The following is a 26,321-nucleotide window of genomic DNA, read 5'->3' as shown; positions in this document are numbered from 1 at the left end:
TTCCCGTTTCTTTTAGGGGGAAGGGGTAGGCTCCAAAATTTAGAGGGGGCATAGGTTTAAGGTGAGAGGGAAAAGACTTAAGGGATCTGAGGGGCAAAGTTTTCACACAGAGGGTGGTGTGAGCTGCCAGAAATAGTGATGGAGGCCGGTACAATTACCATATTTAAAAGACATCTGGATGGGTACATGTATAGGAAGGGTTTAGAGGGATATGGGCCGGGTGCTGGCAAATGGGACTAGATTCATTTAGGATATCTGGTCAGCATGGATGAGTAGGACCGAAGGGTCTGTTTCGGTGCTGTGCTTCTCTCTGACTCTAAGCACAGGGAGAAGTGTGGTTAAGGTAGTAGATCTAGAGGAAAAAAGACGAGAGAAGGCTCGAGTGGGGATATAATCTGACAAAGTTGTTGGGTCAAAGAGAGTGTTTTTCTGTGCCATTGATCCTATGCAATGTTATCAATTGCAAAAGGTTAGTATGCAGATATAGCTAGCAATTAGGAAAAGTGAATATGGTTTTCAGTTCCCCTCACAATAATAACAAAGTAGGGAGGTTATCTTTCAGTTATAGATGAAGCTACGCCTGAAGTACTGCACATGGTCTGGTCTCCTTATTTAAATAAGGACATAAACACGAAGGAAGGAGCTGAGACTAATAGCTGGAATGGCCAGGTTGTGTTATGAGGAAAAGGTGGACAGACTAGGCTTGTATCCGCCAGAGTTTGCGAGAATGAGCAGCGGCACGGCTGAAAGAAAGATCCTGAAGGGCTTTGACAACGTGGACATGGAAAATAAAGGTTTCCTCCTTCGGGTGAATCCAAGGCCATTTAAGATAAAAATGAAGCAAATGTTTACTTGCTGAGAGAGTAGCAAGTCTTTGGGACTCTGTCCTTAAAAAGGCAGTGGGATGCAATCTCTTTCTCGAAATATTCCCAAAGACAGAGGTGGTTAGCATCTTCCTAAGCAAAAGGGGATGGAAGATTAATGGAGTGTGGGTAGGTGGGGGTTGGAAGAGAGACAGGAATGTAGAGTTGTCAACTGAAGGTCATCCATAATGTTGGTAAATAACAGAGCAAACTGGAATGGCCTAATCCTGCTCCAAAATTGTAAGTTTGCAATCCTGTGGGAAGCTCCATGCGGTAGGCCCTCATGATTGATTATAGCAGGCGCACAGCCACCACAACCCCGTGATGCGTACCTGTGCCCAGGCTGACGGTGGTCCCCAGATCATCATCGCCTTTTTTCATGATGATGGCTGCCAGGATCTTTCGACCCAGCAAGCTGTGCTGGATCCGTGCAGTCAAATTGTTGAAGCACTGGTGGCTGAGCATGGCAATCTGATCATGCATTGTACCCCCGGACACAGGCAACTGCAGAAACAAGAGAGAGAGAGAGAGAGAGAGAATTACTCAGCGGTGGGAGCAGGAGACTGCTGAGATGAAGCACAGCTCATCTCTTCACAGGCAATTTAACCCTCAGTTACATTATCAGCAAATATTGTTCCTTTGTTGCTTACTGTACTGCAATGTGGCACCATTTCCACTGACACAGCCCATCGCCTCCACACGGTACCCCAGTTACCATGGCAGCAAAGGCAAGCTATACTCTGCAAAACAACTCCACTCAGCAGCCAAACAATTCCCACGTTACGAGGTTGAACTCGCTCGCCCGCCCACAGTTTTCCCTCTCTTCAGCTGAGGCTGCTGACTCAGGCCAGAGTGCAGCTTTTATTCACAGTTCAGTCTCGGGATGTGGGTGTTGCTGGGAAGGCTGACATTTATTGCTCATGCCTTCGAGGTGCTGGTGGCAAGCCAACTTCTTGAACTCCTTGCAACCCACGCCACAGGTGCTCCCACATCGATGGCAGAAAGGAAGTTTGACCCAAAACATCCTAACAGGAATGGCCAACACGTGCCCAGGTCAGGGCGATGTGTTTGGCATGGAGGTAATGGTGTCCCTGTTTCTCCTGCCTTTTGAGGTGGTGGTGGATGGATGGGTGGCTTTGGGAAGTAAAAGGAGATTGCCCACTCAATTTCTTCCATATTATGTTTAGCAGTTGCAAGATTGCAGCGAGCAGTGTGGGGCACTTCACTGTAGTACACAATGGTAGCCCTGGGCCAGGTTCTCTCTCTTTCTCACATAAGTATGCAGGAGTATGCCAGATCTGATCAGGAATAGGTAAGCCGCCACTGCTTTTGTCTCTGGCACAGAGGCTGGATGTATTGAATCTCCAACCAGTTACACAATTCAACCCCAACATGCTGTGGTAAAGAGTCATACAGCACAGAAACAGACCCTTTGGTCTAACTAGTCCATGCCAACCAAGTTTCCCAAACTAAACTAGTCCCACTTGTCACCTTTTATCCCACATCCCTCTAGACATTTCCTATTCACGAACCTGTCCAAATGTCTTTTAAATGCTGTAACTGTACCTGCGTCTACCACTTCCTCTGGCAGTTCACTCCGTATACGCACCACACTCTGTGAGAAAAGGTTGCCCCTCAGATCCCTTTTAAATCTTTCTTTTCTCAGCTTAAAAATAAGCCCTCTAGTTTTAACCTCCTAACCTCCCCCCCCCCCCCCCCCCCCCAACCACCACCACCCTAGGGAAACAACCATTGCTATCTACCTTATTTATCCCCTCATCTCATAAACCTCTCGAAGGTCACTCCCTCAACCTCTTATGGTCTAGTGAAAAGGTCCCCGCCCATCCTTATAACTCAAAGCCTCCAGTCCTGGCAACGTCCTGGATAAATCTTTCAAACCCTCTCCAGTTTAATAATATCCTTCCTATAACAAGGCCACCAGAAACTGCACACAGAATTCCAGAAGAGGCCTCAATTTCCTGTACAATCTCAACATGACATCCCAACTCCGATACTCAAAAGGTCTCAGCAATAAAAGGTAAGCGTGCTAAATATCTTCACCACCCTGATTATTGTGTCGCAGCTTTCAAACAACTGTGTACCTGCACTCCGAGGTCTCTTACTTTAGAAGAGCCTACCTCTGAAGGAAACTCTCCAGTCCGAGCTGCCTTCTCGCCCTCGCCAATGAGGACACGAAGGGCAGCATCCGCCGCCTCCTGCTTCGCCTGTTTTTTACTGCTGGAGCTCACTGGAGGAAACCAGCGACCTCCAACCTTCGCCTGGTAGGTAAACCTGCACCAAAATAGAAGCAAGAAAAATAATGTTAATCTTTCTTAAGTCAGCACAGAATATTGAGTACCACCATTAAATAATAGCACCTGTTTCTCTCCCAGCTTTGTGCTCAAGCATCATCATGACAGGCATTTGCTAACAAGTGGTAACTTGTGCACGAGGTCAACGGGCTAATGGAGGCATGAGCAGGCTCCCTAATCGAGAGCACGGACATTACGTCGTAAACTCTATAAAGTCGTGGTTACTTCACAATCCAAGAATGAGAGTCCTGTTCTGAAATCCACATTATAGCAAGGATGTGACTGCATTGGACAGGCTGCCGAAGAGTTTTACCAGGATGTTGCCTGGGGTTGGAGAGCTTCAGTTATGGAGAGAGATTGAGTAGACTGGGGTAGTTAACCTTGAAGACAGAGGGAGTGTCATAAAATCATGAGGGGCATGTATAGGGTAGACAAGAAGGAAGGTTGCTTGTTGTGGAGTGACCAATGAACAGGGGATATGGATTAAAAGTGAGGGGCAGGAGGTTGAGAGGGGAACGAGGAAATGCTTTTTCACTCACAGGGCGTTGGGAATCTGGAACTCATTGTCTGTAAGGGTGAGAGAAACAGAAACCGTATAACATTTAAGTAGCATTTAGACATGCACTTGTGATACCCAGATATACAAGGCTATGGGCCTAGTGCTGGGAAATGGGATGACAGTACGCAGGGCTTGTTTTTTTGGCTGGCACAGCTGTGATGGGCTGAAGAGCCTTTTTCTACACTATAGACCTCTCTGACACCATGATCGCAGGGGTAATTGCGAACTCAATCAAGCACAAAATTGAAAAGCTATGACATCCAGGAAAGACTGACAAGGCTGGGGTCCTTTTCCCCTAGAAAGGAGAAGATTAAGGAATGATTGGATAGAAAATAAACAGGTTTAACAGGATGAGGCTGAAAAAAAAAGGGTGACTTAAACCAGAATTGGCACCACAAGTGTAAGGGGATCACTCATAAATTCAAGTCATTCAGAGAATTCAGGAGTGTTGAGAACATGGAAGGAGTGGTTAAAAGGGAAAACAGAGATACAATTAAGAGATAGCTACATACATGAATAAGGGGGAAAGGTCATGTTAATAGCATCATGAACAAACAGAGAAGGTAGGCTTAGAAACTGCAAATATTACTTGCTTCTTGAAAGCAAAACCTTTCACACCGAGGGCTGCTAGGACTTAAAACTCACTGCTTGCAAAGTGGAATCAGATTGGTTATAGGAAGCAAAACTGGGGTGTGACATTCAACTGCTTGCTCTTCAAAGAGCCAGAGAAATAAGCTCCTCCTGTGATCCAGGTTTCTGTGACTCCTCCTGACAAAAACTCAAGACAATACGCTAACAGCAGGAACTTCAACTATGTCAAACAGCGATTTTAAAAGAGCAATGATCAGATTCTTTTCATCCCTCACACCTTAAGGTTAGTCTCTGTGCCATAACGCTGATATATTTACTGAAATAGGACCAAAACCCTACATGGTGCACAGTATCAAGCAAACGGTTTGGTCATGAGGCTCATTTAGTAAATGCACACCACTGGATTGGAAAGGTCTCACACTTCAGTACTGTGCAATGCTCTTAAATTTATCACCTTAAAATGCTCCCCTCACAAATAAGCAAACCTGTCGTTGTTTTGTTGCAGGTGTTGTATGGTTTAAAAAGCTCTCGCCCAGGCACAATCCAATTTCAGAAGGATGGAATTTATAACTAATTAATGTGCGTTTGTTTAAAAGCAAAAGTCTAGTTCATCAGCACAGAAATTCCACAGGCTGAGAGTCACTTCATTGAAAGTTCAGCGGAAAGCTAAAGATCGTTGGCAGGGGAGGGATCTACGAGAATGGCACCCGGGAGGGTAAGATTTCAATCACTATGAAAAGGTTGGAGAAGTTGGGATTGTTTTCCGAGTCAGACAGCACAGAAACAGACCCTTCTGTCCAACGCATTCATGCCAATCAGATTTCTTAAATTAATCAAGACCCGTGTGCCAGCATTTGGCCCTTTACCCTCTGAACCCTTCCTATTCATCTACCAATCCAGATGCCTTTTAAATGTTGCGATTGTACCTTCAGAACAGAGAAGGTTACAGTGAGATGTAACAGTGGTGTTAAAAAAAACCCTGTAGAGTCATCAGTGGAGAAACTATTCCCATTGCTGGGAGGATCAGGGGAGACAGATTTCAGATAATGGGCAAAAATCCAGGTTCTGTTGATTTTTTAAAAAAAGTGCAGTGAGCTACTATGATTTGGTATGCTCCGTGCTCTGCCTGTGGGGTAGCAATTTCAACAACCACTTTGAAAGAGGGGGAGGTACCAACCTGGGATCATGTGGCGGCCCTGACTGGTCAATCATCTTGAGCTCGGCTGCAAATCCCTTTGAGCGTGCGTATTCCAGGAGCCCTCCAATAGGGTTCTTGTTCAGGTAGGTGATCAGCTCCCCCAGGCCAGCTGCGTGGGCAGCCTCCAGCTCCATCGATGACAGGGATGGAATGGAGCCCTGAGCAACAGAATTCTCTGTGTTTGTGTCTGAGGGCTAACACAGAGAAAAGAAAAGTTACCAGTGACACTGATTGGAACAGTTCAATAGGAAGAAGGTGGGAGCCTTAAAGACAATCAGAAGCGAATTCTGAGGATCCATGCCTGGAGTATTTCAGTTTTGTGGGATTCTCTTTTCAAACAAGACAATGGGATCTTGAAAGTATAACTGAATGAATTGATGGGACCTCAGGTTAACTACAATATTGACACAGATTATGCTATGGTGTAGCTTGACCTTAACCGTGCGGAGGTGGAATTATTACTGACGCAGCTACGTAGTGCACAGAAAGCTTCGTTGCCCAAGTAAAGGGTTCAGTGAAAGAACAGACCTGCAGGCTGTCCTTCTCTCCAACAGCGGATCAGTGCAGAGTACCAATGTGACGTATTCTCACACAAGTGATGAAGTAAGCACTTTGGAAAAGACAGTACAAGGAAGGAGAATTTCAGAAAAAGGTTAAAGGAGAACATTAGCTTCTGGCATTGACCCTTCAAGCAGGTCGAATGCCTGAAGCCCAAGACTGTTTGAAAATCAGCACATGACATTGCTTAGGACTACAGCAGCCTCGGGAAATTCTAGGGAGCAAACGGAACATGTGGACTTTACACTGGTCACTTCTGTACTCCATGTGCTACTCTTGGATTGCCCTCAGCACCACACCCACACCATCATCACTGGTGTTGGAATAGTCAACGCTGCAGCCATGTGGGTCCACAGCTTACCTTGGAATGAAAGGGGGGAGAATTTCCCAAGAGATTGACGACAGCAGCCTTCGCCGCTAACATCTTGGCCAGCTTCTTGCTGTTAGCTGTTGCTGTCGGGAAGGTCTCATTGCCCAGCTTAACCATGATGGTGAATCTACACGGAAGGACAGCATCAAGATTGGTTAGAGTGCAGCAAAACAGGTCATACTGGAAACAAATGGCTTTTTACAATATACACTCAAGTAGCCTTAATCTATGGGGACCCAACTATCCCTTCAGGATTTACTATAAAGAAATAATTGAGTTTCTCTGAAGGTTAGAAGTTAAATAATTCACCACTTTAATGTCAGAAGTTAAATTCACACATGCCTGGGCATGTGATTAACAACTGGTCTGATGGCAAACCAGTTCACTCATCAGCTCCACAGTAATATCAGAATGGCCTCTTTTCCAATGAGTCAGATGGTTGTGGAACAGTCCCTCATCGAAGACTCAAACACCAATCCAGACCGACCCTCACGGTGTGCTATTGTGGGAGTGTTGCACAATTGGATAAGAATTTAACCATACAGCCCATCCAAATTTTTCAAAATTTCATTCACAGGAACAGGGTGTTGTTGGGTGGCCAACATTTATTGCCCAGTCAGTCCAGCTGGCCTCGAGATGGTGGTGGTGAACTGCCAGCTTGAAGCACTACAGTTAATGCTGTGGGTAGAGATTCCAAGATTTTGACCCATTGTCACTGAAGGAAGGATGAAATATTTCCAAGGATGATAAGCAGCTTGGAGAAGAATTTGAAGACAGTGATGTTACCATGCATCTGCTGCCCTAGTTCCTAGAGATGAAAACGGTTTGGAAGGTGCTGTCTAAGGAGCCTTGGTGAGTTTCTGCCGTGCATCTTGAAGATGGTACACACTGCTGCTAGACAGTATTGATGTGGAGAAAGTGCATGTTTGTGGATGTGACGTCAATTAAGTGGCTGCTTGTCCTGATGGTGTCAAGTTTCTGGAGTGCAGTTGGCACTAACCCCATCCAGGCAAGTGGGGAGCATTCTACCACCCTCCTGACTTGCGCCTTGTTAATGGTGGACAAGCTTTGGGGAGTCAGGGACGAGTTACTCGCTGCAGGATGACCTGCTGTTGTAGCCTCTTGTATTTATGGCTAGTCCAGTTCAGTTTCTGTTCAATGGTGATCTCTAGGATGTTGACAGTTGGCATTACCACCGCTGAACCCCATTGAATGTCAAGGGTTGATTAGGAGGTTCTCTCTCTTGTTGGAGATGGTCAATAATGTCACACAGATGCCAAGCAATGTTACTTGCCATTTTTCAGACAAGCCTGGATAGCGTCCAGGTCTTGCTATATTTGGACACGGCTGATTCAAAATCTGAGGAGTAATGTGCAATCGTTGGTGAACATTTCCACCCTCCAACCTTGCTTCCTAACCACCTGACGCCTGGAGGAAGAATGTCTCATCTTATGCCATGGGACCCTCCAACCACATGGCATCAATGTGGATTTCAACAGTTCCCTCATTTGCCACCGCTCCCCCCGCCCCGCCTTATCCCAGATCCAACCTTCCAACTCAGCACCGCCCTCATGACCTGTCCATTTTCTTTCCCATCTATCTGCTCCACCCTCCTCTCTGACCTATCTCCATCTATTTTGAAAAACACACGAGTGCCTTTTCAGAGTCTTTACGTCGCTTATCGATGACATGTACTCTCTGACATTACCACGGGCCAGGGTCCGGGTCGTACTGGTATTACGAGGCTCGAACTAAGATGTAATATATCAGTCTGGCGTCATAACTCATCTTGGTTTTGCTCTTTAAATTTTTTTTTGGTGGGCTTGGCCGGACCTTGTCTCTGACCAGGGCCAGTCTGTGGTATTCTGCTCACCTATCACTGACGAGTTGTAGTAATTCGAGTGTCAGTGATAAGGTGAGCCTGGATGTCTTTTGGGCCAATGTTCAGAATCGTTCAATGCCGAGGAATTTTATGAAGCTGTTATTCAAGCCCCACCACTTGCCACAAGCGCCCATTATGAAGCCGCCTTAGACTCAGAGTCTTCCGTCAATTCCATTATCTTGGCGTTAAGGTGGTTGTATTTGTTCCTACCACCCCATTTCCAGAGCTTTGCTGTCATTTTCGTACCGCTCTGTAACATCGACCACCACGATCTTTTGATCTTTCTTAACAGGAGATCGGGTTTCCATCTTTCACGAACAATCTCGGCTCAACATATGACGTCCAGCTGAACTTACTGACATGCTTCTGCAGCTTGTCTACAATACTATTATGGTGCTTCATTCAAGCTTTTTTAAATGAATGGGGAACAACCGGAGATGTGCGAAATGGTTTTGATTGCTGTCTCACACTTTTGGCAAGTGTTGATTCTGTTTGGTGTTCCTCTTGATAGGTGGCTCTTGTCAGGTATAGATTACTGCTCAGTTTACGAGCTGCGAAGACTTTAGTTGGATTGCGGGTTTCAACCAAGAGTTTGCGATCCTGTCATCTCTGTAATACTGAATGCTTGCTCCTTGACATTCAAGCTTTCGCCACTTTTGGCATTCCCCCTCTCTCCATCCTGCATACCTGCTCAGGTGGTTTCTGGTTGCCCAGCATCCACCTCCTGAAGTGCTGGCATAATGGCCTGGAGGTGAGTCACTGGGTCCATTTCCCCTTCACTACCACTGTGACTGCAAGGCAGGAAATCTTCGAGTTCTTTGAGGACTTTGAGAGAGAAACCGTTGCATTCTCCTCTATATTGAAAGGAGACCCATATGATCGCATCCTTGGACAGCCCTAGTGCCTGGCGTTTGCAGACAATCGTGGCTAGAATCCACACTTCTTGTTTTGACATGCCCAGACCACCGTTCCTGTTGCTGGCATACAGGATTCCATCGTTGGTATGAGGTGGGAAGGGGAGGAACTCTTTCATGGCGCTCTGTATGATCTGGTCCAACTTTATGAGTATGCTTTCAAATACTTCGGACAGGATTAACCGAAAATACAATCTTGGGACAACATGCGTTTTTAGGATTTCTAGGCATTGCTTTGGTCAGAGAGATGCTGCCTGTATTCCTTTCACCCAGGTCTTAAGCCTCTCCTCCCATTCTCCTTCCAACACACCTGCCCGCCAGTCAATACAGGCACCCAGGTATTTCTCAGTATCGCCTGAGGGTATATAGAATAGAGGTTCAATACACAGCTTCCAGTTAACCAAGTGATTATACAGTAATGCCTTCCTCTTGAATGCAAAGTGGAAACTCTTTTGTCTTCACGATGTTAATATTGAGTCCCTATGGTCACTATGACTGGAGCAACTTCAGATTCCTTGCCATACCAGTGTGAGAGTAACGCAGAAGGACTATGACATCCGGGAAAACCAAAGTCAAGCAGTTAACTCTTCTGCCACCTAGGGGCATGGTGACCCCAGAGTCAACCTTCTCCAGACAGCATATCAAAGGATCCAGAGCGATGTTAAATAATATGGGCGAGAGTGGGTCGCCTCCGTTTTACGCCCCTCTCAATGTTTACTGGAGTGGTATAAGTTCCATTCCCTTCTATCACAGTTGTATTGCCAGCGTAGAGATCCTGGATCCGGTCTACAAAGGCTTTCGGGAGATGTGTTCTCTGCAGCGTTTTCAATAGTAATTTGTGCCCAACCGAGTCGAACGCTTTCGCCAGATCAACAAAGACAACGGGAAGGTCTTTACGGTTATGTTTCGCTCCATTAATTATGTCCTCTCGGATGACAACGTTCTCATTGCAACTGGAAATGGCTGCTAGAAACCCCTTTTGTCTGTTGTTAATTCTGACAGTTTCACAGAGGCATTTTTGCCATTAGTTTTGTGAAAATTCTTAGCAGCATTGGCCAGCTGTCAATGTTTTTCAGGCTGTCTTCATCAAGACCATTTGACTCTTTTTTTTTAGTAATTCCGGTATCGTGCTTGATTTTAACTACAAGGAAAAGAGTTGGGATAGAGGAGTTTCCTCCTCCTCGTGAATGGATCTTATATCACCCAGTTTCGGGGTGTCCGGTCCAGCGGCACTGTGCTAGTCTATCCCCCTGATAGTGGTCTCAACTTCCTCTATGGGTTTCATCAAGGATCCATCATCTATGTTCCCAGTATACAGGGCGTATTTACCAATATGGGATTTATGATTTGGTACCAACAGTTTCTCCTGGAAACATGCCTCCAGTTCCTCTTTTGGGACAGGACAAGCCCTGGCACCCCCATGATCTCTCGGGCTAGCTGGCGCCGGCTGGTTTTGTAGAGCTGCTGCGTCACTCTGAACACAGCTCTAAGTGTTACCCATCTTTTCTTTGTGCTGTTATTATTGCCCGTCCGTGTGTCCTTTTTTAATCTGGCCACCTTGAGGCTTTCTCCGTTTATTCTGTCTCTCCCTACCATTCACGAGTAGGTCGGTAATATTCTCCAATAGTCCAACCCAAGGGCCAGAGTGCCTGGGGCGTTCCTCGACTTGTTTTAGCTGGTCATCTACATCCCTGTGCTTAGGCATTGAAGCTGATGTTCTGCGATTGGCTCTTTAGCGTGGGCTTGGTTCGTCGGAATTATCCCAAACACACACATTGTCTCAGATTCATGCAAGTCGTTAGCTATGCTCACACCATTTGGAATTTGGATCTCCGCCAGGGTGTTCGCAAGGGTTCTGCATTTGTCAGCTATTTGCTGGTGTGTTTTTGTTTTAAGGATGCTAGCGAACTCTTTGTTAATGAATTTGCATCCTGAAAAACTCTTTTCTCACTGCCTCAGGAGTGCAACTTCCTCCTGTGATTATATGTGGTCACTTCTCCCCGATTTGCCTTTGACCTCGAGTGCTATTTTGAGGCGATTTTAATTTTGTAGAACGGGGTATTGAGGCCTCTCGTGTTGACCAAGTCCAGCCTGGGTTGTAAACCACTGGTCACGCACTGCATGCAGAGTCCCCTTCTGGAGGGGATTTCTTACCTTTGCGTACAGGGTAATGGCAGGAGATTGCGTGGTACTCTCCTACTCTATCGCATTGTAAACATTTTGTCCGAATGTTCTTAATTCAATGCACCTTGGTGATGTGCTTGAACAGGCTCACCGTGAGGAAGAGGGTATCACAGTCTGTGCAGAACAACCAGTCAATGGGGTAATGGATTATTACCCCTCGGACAGATGTTCTGTCATATGCTGGTTCAATAACAACTCCTTCCATGAAGGCAGCTGTCTCGGTTGTCATACCATCAATCTCGATTGCCGAATGCTCTGTGCCCGGTTTCAATATTTGATAATCCTTGTTGTGGAAGATTTGGGTAGTGATGCTTATATCATCTGGTGGCTGGGCCATCCATGCGGGTCCTTCTACACCATTATCCATGTCATCGACTACTCCACTAGTCGGCTCCTTGGAGGAGTAGCCGAGCTCAGCTTCAAGAGAGCAAAAGGTATTGTCCCAAGATCACTGTCTCGGTTTGACTCGAGACTGATCTTGTTGCCAGCTTTGTAGAGCAGGCGCATTTACAATTTGCAAGGCTGCTGGGAGGTTGGTTATCCGGGACGCTTCCCAGCCGACTGCTCCATTGAAAATGGAAAACTCGTTCCGTTTTTTCGAGAGTGATACCGAGGTATCCAGTTTGCTCAGACCACAGCCGTCTCGTACTTTTTTCTCAGTCGTTTCATCACTCAGCAGCCAAGGCTACTGAGCTTACCAGCGGGGCCAACGAGGAGGCATCACACAAACTACGTGCCAAAATAATACATCAAAACATCATCCCCTCAGCCCCACTCCCACCCCCCTCCCATTTATCTATCCACCCATCCCGGCCTACAAGCCTCATTCCTGATGAAGGACTTTTGCTCGAAATGTCGATTCTTGTGCTCCTTGGATGCTACCTGACCCCGCTGTGCCTTTCCAATGCCACACTCTCAACTCTGATCTCCAGCATGTGCAGTCCTCACCTTTTCCCGGCTGAACAGCCTACTCCAACTTTCTACATTCAGCCCTGGAATTATTAACAAGTTCAAACGTTTAACCACACCTTGCTTTCCACATCTTATGCTTGAAAGACTACAGCCTGAAATTGGCATGGTTCCATTTATCAGCATTTCAAACCCCCAAAGAAAACAAAACAGACTTTTTAAAAAAAAAATCGTCTTCCTTAAAAGTTATTTCCAGAGCTCAGAACATCTGTATGTGACACCACATACCTAGGGTCATGGGGAGGACCACTCTGTGATACAAGTTGAAATTCACATGCATTGCCTGACTTCTGTGCATACTCCATTAACATGCAGACTGGATTTTTCCCTGTGGGCAGCGAGGGTTGAGACAGAGTACACGGTTCAGTCTTCATTTCACTTGGAAGAGCTGTACACTGGGAAGGGGAGTGGGGAGGAGAGATACAATACCAGGTTCATATTTCAGAGACAAACAATCATAGATTTATAGAACACAGGGCACAGTTCAGATGCAATGCGCCTGTCCACACCAGTCTTCTCCCAGCCCATCTTATTTCATCCTGTCAACATACCCATCTCAGATTTAATCCAACATTGAAGATCCCAACATCCCATTAATCCTGATACATAAATTACTTTCACGTGCAGTTACAGAAAAAGGTTAGAACCAGCGAAGCTCCCTCGGCTCTCAGCACAGTTGGTGCTCATGCAATGACTGCTTGCTGGTGGAACACTTGACAGGTGATTCAGAAATACTGCTCACAACACAAATCTTCACTCAAATGAAGTAAAAGGTAACAGGACATTCAGATTATTGTCCCTGAAGAAGTGAAGCAGTCTGTATGTTTCACACCATCAGCGCAGAGAATCACCACAGTCCTCAGTAATACAAGCAATTGAAGCCTGCAGAATGGCTTTTGATTGCCAGAGTCCTGCCCACTGACAAAGCTTTAAAATTATGAAAGGTAGAGACAGGTTGGCACAGAAACACTTGCTTTAATGCAGCAGCCATGGTCTACTGAGTTTTGGGCAGCTTAATGTGCAGGTGACCTGATTGAGACCTACAAAACAATGGAGAGGTTGGTTAATGTCCCTGTTGATGGATTATTCCAGTTTAACAGATGGACAGGGATCAGGGAACGCGAGTGCAAAATGTGAAAGAGTAGGACAGATGGGATATCAGGTGATTAACCATTTCCCAAACAGTACCGATTCCCTGGAGTACGCCGCTGCCTGGTGCAAGGAGTGCTGATACTGTGCTCAGTTTACAGGGAGCAGGACTGGTCCCTCACCACAGCAGAGATTATATTGCATGGAAGGCAGGTACAGTGACTTGGACTTGCTTCCATCCTCGGAGGGACAGGAGTTACTCAGAGCACATTTATCTCTGCAAGGTGGGAGGGTGGCAGGAAGCAACCATGACTGCTGTACCAGCTGGTCTTTTCCTGCCTGTCAATTATTTACATTACACTAGTGTTCAAAAAAACTAATGACATTTCATTACTGCATAATAAGCGGACATGGCTGAAAGAACCTCTCTCCTCTGGAGCTGGTTCAAGATGTCAGAGGACCATTCATACTGCATAGAAAACAGTAATTCCACAAATCAGTCCAATGCAGGGGTTTCTGGTACAATCACCTTCAGGGAAATGTTAGATTGAAATCTTAAAAATTAATTAAAATTTAGCACACAAAATATTCCCTGTTGGTTCCTGGAGTCTAACTCACTGCAACAATCAGACATTTACGCCAAAGCCTTTCTAGTCCACTGGTTTCAGAAAAGGTGTGGCATACACGGAGCACATACTATACCAACCTCCATTGTGACCAGAGGCTCAGAATGGGGAGAGGAAGGAGGAATCTCTATGTCTTCACCCAGAATCTCTTTCAGTAGCACTTTCAGGGCATTGGTTGCTGCATCCTTCTTAGCTGTCTTCTTGCTGTTAGCTTCAGCCGGAGGAAATCTCCTGCCATCTATAGATGCCTGCATCCTGAACCTTTCGTCACAAGGGAAAAAGAGTGGTGGTCAGTTAAAGAAACAGGACTTTTATACAGTGCTTTGCCAAACTTCCAGGCATTATGAGAAACATGGACAGAACAGTTAGTCAGAGTCACAGAGTCATACAGCAAGGAAACAGACCCTTCGGTCCAACCAGTCCATGCTGGCCATAATCCCAAACTACAACTAGTCCCACCTGACTGCACTTGGCCCATATCCCTCCAAACATTGCTTATTCGTGTACTTACCCAAATGCCTTTAAACATTGTAACTGTATTCCCAACCACCAGTTCCTCTGGAAGATCACTCCACACATGAACCATTCTGGAGTTAAAAATCCGCCCTTCAGATTTAAAAAAAAGATATTCCTCCTCTCACCTTAGGGATAAATATCTGCCATTCACCTCATCTACATCCCTCATAATTTTATAAGCCACTATAACGTCACCCCTCAACCTCCTACATTCCAGTGAAAGATTTCCCAGCATATCTAGCCTCCCCTTCTAACTCAAACCCTCCATTCCTGGTAACATTCTGGTAAATCTCTTGAGTCCTCTCCAGTTTAATAATATCCTTCCAAAAACAGGGTGACTAGAACTGGACACAGTATTCCAGAAGAGGCCTCACCAACATCCTGTACAACTTCAACTTAATGTCCCAACTCATACTCAATCATATAGAGCGATGAAGTCTTTTTCGCAAGGATAGAAATATCAATTACAATGAGACAGGCAAAAGGGGGTAAGTTTAAAGGAGTTGAGAAAGCTAAATCTTTTTAAATATACAGGGTAGGAAGTGCCTGAAACGTGCTGCCAGAGGTGGCATTGGGGGCAGATACAACAGAAATGTCTGAGGGGCATCTATATACACATATACACACACACATAGGCAGGGAATAGAGGGATATGGACTGCGCAGAGGTAAAACATTTTCAGTTTAGAAAGGGTGTGTTAGCGCAGTCTTGGTGGGCCAAAGGGCCATTCCTGTGCTGTACTGTTCTTTGTATTCCAAACAGCCCCACAGTCAATTAGAGTACTTAGTTGACATGACGGCACTGTCTTTATGCAGTATGGGATACAGTGGTCAGTCTTGCGATCATACACTATCAGAAGGCTGGAACATGCACTCTACAACTAGCACCAAATGTAGCAATGAAAGACCTTGTGCAATAAAACACGTTTACCACCAACTCCAAGCTCTGAGAAACTGCCAATGCTGAAAACCGAAAACAAGCCTGAGGAGGCTTCAGCATGTTTACACTGCTTCCCAATGTCGATTTTGAAAGAATGGCAATAAACAGTAGCTGTAATGTATTTCATTGTGTAGTCTGAAGCCTGGGTTTCAATGAATCCTAGACTGAGCCTGGACCCACAGAATATCTCAGGCAAGAAGGTCTCCCTGCAACTCAGAACCTGACTGGCTCTGGAATAAAAACAGGAGAAACTCAACAGGTTTGGCAGCATCTATATGGACAGAGCGAGAGACAGAGCATGGACATAAGCAAGATAGAAAGTGAGAGTGCGCAAGACAGAGAGTAAGCGAGAGAGCAAGAAGCAAGTTTTAACATTCAAGTCACAAAGAGTCATAATGGGCTCAAAACGTTGACTCCGTTCTCCCTCCATTGGTGCTGTTAGACCTGCTGGGTTTCTCCAGCACTTTCTACCTCTATTTGTCTTTTGTCTTACTGATTCTGTTCTGATTTGGATTCTAACCCCTAATGCCACTCAGCTTTCTCAGATCTTTATGGTGCAATTCCTAGATGTTGGATGGGAAGAGGGCTGACAAGACATTAGCTCTGGTAGTCATCCTGGGAAGTGTTAAAAGTATTGGCTTGACATTTATACGCAAGTTTCTCACAGCTTGATTTAAAGGCACATCTGCAACAATGGGTGCCCAGTAGTAATGTTTCCTATTTGAGAAAAAAAATTTAATGTTTCTCAGCTCTGTGGTTTAGCAGTACGATGCTAAACCACACAGGTTAGGTAATTCTCCAAACTTATCTGCAGTTTCCGAGAAAGAAATGGCTACACAAATCACAACGATTCTGAGGTATATAAATCCAATGTGGATAAAAGTGTTGGAAATAAAACAAAAAGCAACACATGTGAAGCAAAAACAAATTGCTGGAGAAACTCAGCTAGTCTGGCAGCATCTTTGGACAGAAAGCAGAATTGTCCTTTGTTCTGAAGGACAGTCACTGGACTCGAGACGTTAACTCTTATTTTCTCTCAAGATGCTGCCAGACTAGCTGAGTTCCTCCAGCAATTTCTGGATGCAAATGTTCCCCTCGCAAACCAAAACCCAGATTCGACACAACAGCGTTGTTAGAAAAGCTCTTTCTACAAACTAGAATGATCCAACCAATTAACAATGACACTTCCCCTTTCAATATCGCGCTCTTATAGTCCCAATTAAGATGGACAATTTTGTGCGAATTAATTCTAAATGGTGAGTAATTCAACACTGTGGCCTCAAGCACAGGACTGCAGTGATTCCAATGACCACTGGTTTCATCTACGAGTGGGAAAATCACTCTCTCCTCCTGTGTGGAGGGTGGGACAGGTTAACTGAAGTCCTCAGAGCTCAGATGGATGAATATGAATCTTTGTTGGGTAGGAATGTTTAGTGAAGAGTACTCGAACGGGCTTAGAAAGAGGAAGTACAGATCGGGCTTCAATTAACTGCATGGCAGCGGAACAACCACAACGGAAAGGAGAACGGTGCCATTTGTGGATACTGGAATTACACAGAACTGTGAAGGAGGAAGTCTGTGCCAAACACATTCTTCATTTCAGATGCTGATTATATATACTGTCGGTATACTTCTCCCTGTTCTGGCAGTAGACATTGAGTTGAGTTTAGAATGAGGCCCGAGAACAGCCCCTCTCACGCTCCTGCCTTGCCAACTCAACTAAGTTGCCAATCAGCAAGGCCATCCAGTTCCAAACACACACATTTGTTCAGGTTTCCAGAGCAAACCGATTCCTAGCTTTAGACAGCTCCAGTGGTCATTTAATGCCTGTGATCAAGGCAGAGGGCAAACTGATCATAACCAGTTTTCCAAGCAGGAGGGGGAAAAAACCTTAAAAACATAGATGATTCATTTGTGCCGTCACAAAGTGCCCCTCTTCACTAAGGGCGATGGAAAACTGGAGATTTCCATCTCCAAAACTGTTTGTTTTTAAAAATGTGGGGTCAAGTTAAAATGTAATAGCCAATAATGATGGGTAATGACAACTGGTCAATGGAGCTGAAATGCTAATCAGCCACAATTTAACTGATTGGCTCAGAGGGTGAATGCCTCATGTCCTAAGGTTCACTCCACTCAAGTGGGTGTTGCTGCACCATGTTCAAAACCAAGTCCCAGTGGCTTTTTACATCAGAGGCAAGGGTTTAAAAATTGCAAAATGATTCTGACTGTGGTGATCAACAGGGTCCCAGCAATGCTTCAGCAGTGAAAAGATGACCAATTTCAAACTCTCTCTGGATCTACAGCCTCTCACTTCATGCCCTACCCAGCAGTTCTCATGGTGACCCCTGTTAATGTCTACCTCCTACCAGAGAGACAGATATTGGAACAATGAATTAAAGTTCCTTATGGCATGGGAGAAGACAAACTACAAAGAATTTGGTATTGCCAGCACATCTGACACAACAGGACTGGGATGAAGAGCAATAGGTAAGTAACATGCTACGTCATTCATCCACCACAGTTGCTGTGCAAGACATCTCGGACCCTCGTCACCTCTAGCACCAAGGAAAAGCAACTGAGAGCGCGTGAGCAGCAGCGTGCACCCTTCCTCTAGCATAATCATATTGTGTAAAATAGGCAAGATCATTCAAGTGTAAATTTGTGACATGCATATGTATTCTTGCCTTAACCTGGAATATTCAGGCAGTGATACTGACTTTGCAATGATTGGTATCAGTACAGACCAGAAACTGCTCTGGTATGCATGCTTCACCTGCTCAAGGATGAAAGATCCACCAGAATCAGCACACTAGGCATACATGGTGTAGAGTTCTCTTACCGTGGGTCATGGGATGGTCCCGTCTGGGCGAGGAGGATGAATTCACACTGCAATGCTGAGCCCTGCGAATATTCCATGAGACCACTAACTGGGTTTTTCGTTAAACAGGCACGTAGCCGGTCAGTTGGTGAAAGGGTTGGGTGTTGATCAGCGCCAGGCTTGCCAGCCAACACGCCCTGTGGCAGACCAACTGTTTCGCCAGCCTCGCTCACACGGTTGATGATGTTCAGGTCGTCAGGGATATCGTCAGATGCCCACTGGCCGTTTCCTGTAGTGCTGTCGTAGTAGTTTGCCTCAGCATGATTGGCCTTGTGTTTCTCCACCTTAACATCGAGAAGCAGCGGAGCTGAAGTGGCCAGCGAATGCAAATCATTTGCTTCCTCTTGCAGAGCGACTGCCTGGCCATTCCCTACACTGCCCTCTTCCTTGACTTTGATCCCTTCAATGACCTCTTGAGAAACATCACTTGCATCTTGAATGGTCATTGGTATTCTCTCCAATGTTTCAATTCTGGGCTCACCCAGTTCATGCAGCTTCCTTTTCCTGAACAGCACTTCTTTCCTTCGGTCTGAAAGGGTCCAAATTGGTGGAAAGGCAGACTCCTTGTAGAGGTCACCTTGAGTTTCAAGCAAGTGAAGGGTGGGGTTGATTTGCCGAGCTGTCTTTAGTCCAGTGTTTTTGGCAATCTCAAGGGCAGTGGCCTTCTCCTTCTCCAAGAGGAAGGAGAAGATTTTGTTCTTTTGGGTTTCACCGTCTTCCATGTTGGAGTGATCCGCCGTGCTGTCAGTGCTGTCTTCGTCGTCAGAGGCTTGCTCTTCTTTGCTGGGCGACACAGGTGAAGCTATGCCCTCGGGCGAGGACCGCTGGCTTTCAGGGACCTGCTCTCTGGTTTCAGTGTGGCCTGCAAGATGCCACAGAGGGGGCGAGATGCCTTCCTTCCTTACTCGGTTTTCCTTCAGCAGATCATACAAGACGTGGTTGACTATTTTTTTCTGAATGCAGAGTTGCCTGGCTATCTGACGTGCTGGTAATCTTTCCGTTGGTCTAAGTCTTCCCAAAATAGACAGGATGTCTTGGCGAGTGTTGCCACCCAGTGAGATATTCTCAAAACGCGAGAACAACTTATCTAATTCCGGCTCAGTCTTGGGGTTTTTCACTTTCTGGACGGGGGGAGCTGGGGCCCAGATGGTCTTAACAGGCTGCGGGCTGAAGTTGCTGCTCCAGCTCTTGGCTGGCGGACGGAGAACCCGCTGCTTTTGCTGGTACGATACTTGGCTCCTGTAAGGCTGCTGATGCACAAAGGCAGGAGCCTGCGGGATCCGCCCCGTGAGAAACAGGATCTGCTGGTTTCGAAAATAATCAATTCCCGTTCCTTGGTTCGAGGAGTTCAGAGCTGTATGAGAGTTGTACTGATCGTGGGGGTGGTTATATCGATGAGAACCTTTACCTTTACCTCTATATGCTTTTTTATCACCACCACTACCTCTGCTCATAGCTCTTTAATACGAACTGTGGGGTATGTTTGCCTTTGATGGCACACTAAGGGCATGCAGATTGAATGGGGACCTTGATCCAATCGATCAAATCACCTGCGCACACCTGAAACAAAAAACAGAAAATTAAAGTTATGGCAGTGGAAAACATTTATACCATAAAATAAGTTGGGGTTCCCAGTCCTCTTGCTGGAAAAGAAACATGGAGGTTTTGGGGTGATGACTGGATAGCTTATGATCCCTGCCGATGCTCACTGGCTGGAATGGTCAAGGAGAACAGCCACACGAACAGGGGAATGGAGGGTTGCTGGAACCTGCAAAATAGCACTGTAAGCTCAACACCATCGAAGGTGGACAAAATACCCTGTATAAAGCATGGAAAAGCACTCCATAATCACACCTTTAATCGATAGAGAACAGACAAAGAGGAGGAGTGGGAGGGAGAGCTCGACAGACAGACAGACCGAGACAGAGAGAGAAAGACAGAGACAGCAAGAGTGTGACACAGATAAAGAAAAGTCTGTATTTTGTGCTCCCCCTGTCCACAGCTCCCAGTGCCATTCAGCTCAGGGACCCAAGAAATTCGAAGAGCTTTTCCTTTTTACTTTGGTGGTAACCAGCAGTATACAGGACCTCAATCTCTCTGAAAGCACATCATACCAATGCTCCATTCAGCAAACAAACACGATGAACTAAATAAGAAGCTTGCTTCGAGTGTTACTTGCTCTGCAGAGCTACCACCTGCCAGCTGGTGTAAGCCATTAAATATATCCTGACCACACCATTCTCCAAGTCTTTTCATTGTGCATAATGAACACTGCATGTTCACAACTGCACACAGAATTTGACAGCCATTCAGCCCAACAGATCCAAGCCAGTGTTTATACCCCACCCCACCAACATGTTCTTCTACATTTCCTCTCATGCAGGCATCCATCCATCCAGCTTCAACCAACGTATGTTGGTGCTGAGCTATCAACTCCGCTCTAGGATAAATAGGTAGATGTAATAAAAGTTGCAAGACCACAGAGAACAAAAAGATTACTGCAAGTTATCTGCTGCAGAATTACATTTTAATTAAGAAAACATATTGAAATCTGTGGCTTCAATTACTTGTCGTCATATCCCTCCAGAGAACAGAACAATTAGAATTTCTAGAAACAGCACCATGGTAAGCAATGAAGGTAACTCCAAAACTGCCAGAATCCATATTTCTTCAGAGCAGGTAACTAGCAAATGGTGTTGGTTGAAAGAATAAGGGTCAGTTCTAACTAGCATCAGCAGGCATTTCAGCACACCAAGCACTAATTCTGATAGCACCGGACTCATCTTAAATGTATGTCAAGAGCACACTTCAGGGAATTAAAAGAACTTAGAAATAACATGTATCCTGTATTTAAATTTTAAATATAAATTTTAATGCTATTTCACACTATTTGGTTGTTGCAATTTTTTTTAAAAAAAGTTAATAGATACAAGTTCATCACTAACAGCTCATCATTGGCTTGCTGAAAGAAAACAGAGGGTTGTAGTTGATGGAACATGTTCATCTTGGTGTCCAGTTACTAGCAGCGTACCGCAAGGGTCGGTGTTGGGTCCACTGCTGTTCGTCATTTTTATAAATGACCTGGATAAGGGCTTAGAAGGGTGGGTTAGTAAATTTGCGGACGGCACTAAGGTCAGTGGAATTGTGGATAGTGAAGAAGGATGTAGTAGGTTGCAGAGAGACATAGATAGGATGCAGAGCTGGGCTGAGATGTGGCAAATGGAGTTTAATGTGGACAAATGTGAGGTGAAACACTTTGGCCGGAGTAATCGGAATGCAAAGTACTGGGCTAATGGTAAGATTCTTGGGAGTGCGGATGAGCAGAGAGATCTCGGTGTCCATGTACACAGATCCCTGAAAGTTGCCACCCAGATTTGACAGGGTTGTTAAGAAGGCATACAGTGTTTTAGCCTTTATTAATAGAGGGATTGAGCTCCTGAATCAGGAAGTTATGCTGCAGCTGTACAAAGCTCTGGTATGGTCACACTTGGAGTATTGTGTACAGTTCTGGTCACCACATTATAAGAAGGATGTGGAAGCTTTGGAAAGGGTGCAGAGGAGATTTACTAGGATGTTGCCTAGTATAGAAGGAATGTCTTACGAGGAAAGGCTGAGGGCCTTGAGGCTGTTTTCATTGGAGAGAAGAAGGTTGAGAGGTGACTTAATAGAGACATATAAGATAATCAGAGAGTTGTTTAGGGTGGACAGGGAGAGCCTTTTCCCAAGTATGGGGACGGCAAACACGAGGGGATACAACTTTAAAGTGAGGGGAGGTAGGTATAAAAGACAGATGTCAGAGGTAGTTTCGTTACTCAGAGAGTAGTAAGGGTATGGAATACTTTGCCTGCATTGGTAGTAGATTTGCCAAGTTTAAGGGCATTTAAGTTGCCATTGGACAGACAAATGGACGTACATGGAATAGTGTAGGTGGGAGGGCTTCAGATTAGTATGACAGGGCGGTGCAACATCGAGGGCCGAAGGGCCTGTACTGCGCTGTAATGTTCTATGTTCTATTAATTACCCTTGAGAGATAGCTGGCAGTGACCCACCTTTTAAATGTCTGAATGATTTGAACAAACTTTTCACTGCTGTGGGTCTAGGGTTGAGTATTGATAAGGACAGCAGATTTCCTTTCAAGACAATCTTCAGTGAACCAGATGGTTTCTTTTCTGGGCAATTCAGTAGCTACTGTACATGGGTCACTAAGGCTTTTTAACCCCAGACTCTCATTAATCCTGGTTCCTCAATCCAGTAACAGAACCACCATAGTCCTGCAATGGTTCAAGGAGGCAGTTCACCACCACCTTCTCAAGGGCAACTAGGTATGAGCAATAAATGCTGGCCAGCCAGCCAGCCACTCAAATCCCACTAATGAATACATTTTTTAAAAAAACTCCCACGTGCTGTCAAATCAGATACCTATTCTAAAACACTGCAACATTGATTCGGTGCTGAACCAGCTTTGATATTGCTGAAATATCACACTGAAGTTCATTTAATAGGGTGGACCAGTGAGCCAGTACAGCAATGCTCACTGTCCATGGAATGGTGAGGAATTACATTCAAAGCCAGGAGGCTTGAAGCCCCTAACAAATTCAAAAAAACTCCCTTTCTCAGAGAATGGTGTTACCAAAGGGAGTTTTCCATGTAATGGAATATACTCTAGGGAGAGATGAATTCAAAGGCAGGATGAGATGAAGTTGTTTTTTGATCTCACCAGAGCAGACCCATTCTCCCCCTTTCACACCTTAACTTACACGGCTGTTTCTCTTTCACCATCATTTTGCACAGGACCTCCGAACCACCGATTCCCTTCGCCCCTCTTCTATCTGTGTGTAAATAATATTTAAAACATTGTTCTCAACCCCTTTCAGTTCTGAGGCTTCGTCATACTGGACTTGAAAGCATTAACTCTGTTTCTCTGTCCATACATGCTGCCAGACCTGCTCAGCTTCTCCAACATTTTCTGCGTTTGCTTCAGATGTACAGCATCTGCACAAGTTTGTTTTTTATTTTTGTAAAAACTGAATTAGGGTTCATGTCAGGAGGCTCATAAACCCTCCTCTCATTTATCTCTCCACCCTTCAGGCGCCCTGCCTGTATTCCTGATGAAGGGCTTTTGCCCGAAACGTCGATTTTACTGGTCCTCGGATGCTGCCTGAACTGCTGTGCTTTTCCAGCATCACTATCTCCAGAATCTGGTTTCCAGCATCCGCAGTCATTGTTTTTACCTCATAAACACATCAGATCAGTTGGGCCATATGGCCTGTCACACTGCACACATTCTACAATAATCATCCAATAATCATCTATTGAAAAATAAACTACCAGCTCCTGGCATTTTAAAAAAGTCATCACTGCATTTGCATCAGGCAGCCTTCTCTGTATCATTTCAATATTAGTATCTGGGTTGCCAAAGCAAGTGCAAGCCAACACAAACAGTATAAAACGACTTATGGTGCTTTAGTGATAATGTCCCTATCTCTGAGCCAGAAGGCTTAGGTTGTTGGAAAAGCTCAGCAGGTCTGGCAGCGTCTGCAGAGAAATCAGTGACCCTTTCCCAGAACTGATGGAAGCCAGGAAAATGTGAGTTTATACAGGTATACAGAAGACAGGGTTGGGGGAGGGGGGTTAAGGAGTAAATGATAGGTGAAGATAGAGCCCAAAGAGAGAGAGAGAGAAGAGCAGTTGGACAGACAAAGGGGTGGATAAGGATCTGGCTAGGAGAGTAATAGCTGTTAATGGGGACTTTTAGTGACGGATGATGGATTGTGTGTATTAGCAGACTGTGAGATAACAAGGCTTGGGTGTGTGGGAATTGGGGTAAGAACATGGGAGAGCTCAAGGTCTCAAGTTATTGAATCAATACTGAATCCAGAAGGCTGCAGGGGTTCCCAAGTGGAAAATGAGGTGCTGATCTTGGGTTCAAGTCCTACCTGTTCCAGAGGAGTTTAATAACACCCCTGAACAGGTTGATTAGAAAATATCTGGAACAGAAATGTGAGCAGGCACAGAGATTTAGACTATCAGATACTTAGTGTAACAAATCAGGACCAAACAGCTCAGCAGAAGAGTTGAACAAAATGCTTCAGTCCAGAATGAATCACAAGTCACAACACAAACAAACACACTTCAACAATGAGGAGTACCTGTGGCTGAATAAGTTCCTGGAACAGCAACACCTTTTCAGAGAGGGGAGGATCAGGTTCTAATCGCCAGTCTCCTTGCAGGAAATCAACTAGATTCAAGATTCCGAGCCAGCGAAAGTCAGGTGAATTGCGACCTGGAACTTCAGGATGTGAGATTTCCAGAGTCTAAAATTTACCAAATTCTGCAGGGGACAGATTACAAAACTTGGTCCCCAGAACAGAGTATTCCAGAAGCCCCACACAGAACAGCTCATTCCACTTGGGAACAAGCCACAATCAAGTAAATTAGCCTTCACAGACAAATCATCTATCTTTTCTATTAGTCTAACTGGCACAGTTTTGACAAGAATAAGTAAAATAACCAGCACTTGCTCGGCACCGCAGACTGTTCTGAACCGACCCTACAGAAAGGCCCTAGTTTCAGTTTTGTTTCTGATCCGCCCTGCCTGGTCACAATGAAGAGAATGATTTGCTCTCTCGGGTGGGGATTTACAGACCTCCTTAAACACTGGCTGATTGATTGAAAAAAAACTCAGCTCCACCTTCCCGGTTTATAAAACCGCCCGGGCTAGTTTCACTTTCGATTCCCACATTAAAAAACACATTCGGTTCAGAGGGCTCACGAGTTGCCTGCAACTTCCATGCTCACCCAATAATAGGAACTACTCGAAATCTTCCGTACCCGCTCCCATTCTGAAAACACACATAGTCATGCCTTTAACTGCACAGGCTGATCGCTACTGGTGGCCGGATTTTTCTTTCATGACACCCAGCCAGTGAACCGACCGAAGCCTTTCTGCAGTAAAACGCCACAGACTGACTAGCATGGTCAAATGTTCAAAGGAGGAGAATGACGGTCATCGACGAAGTTTCGTAAACTTGGAAGGTAAAGCCACCCGAGCATCACCACACATTAGATAGACGTCACTGTAAATATTGGGGGGGGGGGGGGGGTGTCCAAAGGTCGCACATGGCGTTATAGGAATGCAGATCCACTCATTCAATTGATGACAAATACAGCAATGGTATGGGCACTTCAGACCCCCCCCCCCGAATTTGCGGTGGCACGGTGATTAGCACTGCTGCCTCTTCGCGCCAGAGACCCGGGTTCAATTCCCACCTCAGGTGACTGACTGTGTGGAGTTTGCACGTTCTCCCCGTGTCTGCGTGGGTTTCCTCCCACAGTCCAAAGATGTGCAGGTCAGGTGAACTGACCGTGCTAAATTGTCCGTAGTGTTAGGTAAAGGGGTAAATGTAGGGGTATGGGTGGGTTGCGCTTCAGCGGGTCGGTGTGGACTTGTTGGGCCGAAGGGCCTGTTTCCACACTGTAAGTAAGCTAATCTAATCTAATCTCATCTCTCAGTGTTAGAGACATCTTCCCCCCACACGGAGTTTGCACGTTCGTCCCGTTTCCGCCTGAAGAACGTGCAGGTTAGATGGATTAGCTACCAGAAATGCGGGGCTGCGAATGAGTGGGATGCTCTTTGGGAGGCCTTTCTTCCACTCTGCAGGGATTCTGTGAATCTCTGAAATTCTGCCTCTGAGCATTGCTCTTAGTAATCTGGTTAGCCACCACCCCAAAAACATTTTCCTGTTTTTTTTTGACAATTTTCAGGGTAATTCAATTCCTGGAATGGCGGGATTACCTTACACTGAAAGATTGAAGCGACTGGGCTTGTATACCCTTGAGTTTAGAAGACTGAGAGGGGATCTGATTGAGACAT

General features: G+C 45.5%; 1 protein-coding gene across 1 annotated transcript in view; it reads right to left on the bottom strand.

Annotated features, from left to right (window-relative positions):
* Positions 1 to 24,970, bottom strand: part of adar (adenosine deaminase RNA specific) — a 47,926-nt gene extending 22,956 nt beyond the window's left edge. Inside the window, exons 1-8 of the mRNA XM_060820720.1 lie at positions 24,598 to 24,970; positions 18,410 to 20,008; positions 14,196 to 14,376; positions 12,629 to 12,795; positions 6,443 to 6,578; positions 5,503 to 5,717; positions 3,002 to 3,155; positions 1,196 to 1,367 (exon numbers count right to left, since the gene is read on the bottom strand). Of these exons, the coding sequence (XP_060676703.1) occupies positions 1,196 to 1,367; positions 3,002 to 3,155; positions 5,503 to 5,717; positions 6,443 to 6,578; positions 12,629 to 12,795; positions 14,196 to 14,376; positions 18,410 to 19,902 (2,518 nt within the window). The 5' untranslated portion in view covers positions 19,903 to 20,008; positions 24,598 to 24,970. The remainder of the gene's footprint in view (positions 1 to 1,195; positions 1,368 to 3,001; positions 3,156 to 5,502; positions 5,718 to 6,442; positions 6,579 to 12,628; positions 12,796 to 14,195; positions 14,377 to 18,409; positions 20,009 to 24,597) is intronic.
* Between the last annotated feature and the right edge of the window lie 1,351 nt (positions 24,971 to 26,321).

Source organism: Hemiscyllium ocellatum, chromosome 50 (assembly GCF_020745735.1).
Source record: "Hemiscyllium ocellatum isolate sHemOce1 chromosome 50, sHemOce1.pat.X.cur, whole genome shotgun sequence".
Classification (NCBI taxonomy): Eukaryota; Metazoa; Chordata; class Chondrichthyes; order Orectolobiformes; family Hemiscylliidae; genus Hemiscyllium; species Hemiscyllium ocellatum.
This window is presented reverse-complemented; position numbering and strand designations above follow the sequence as displayed.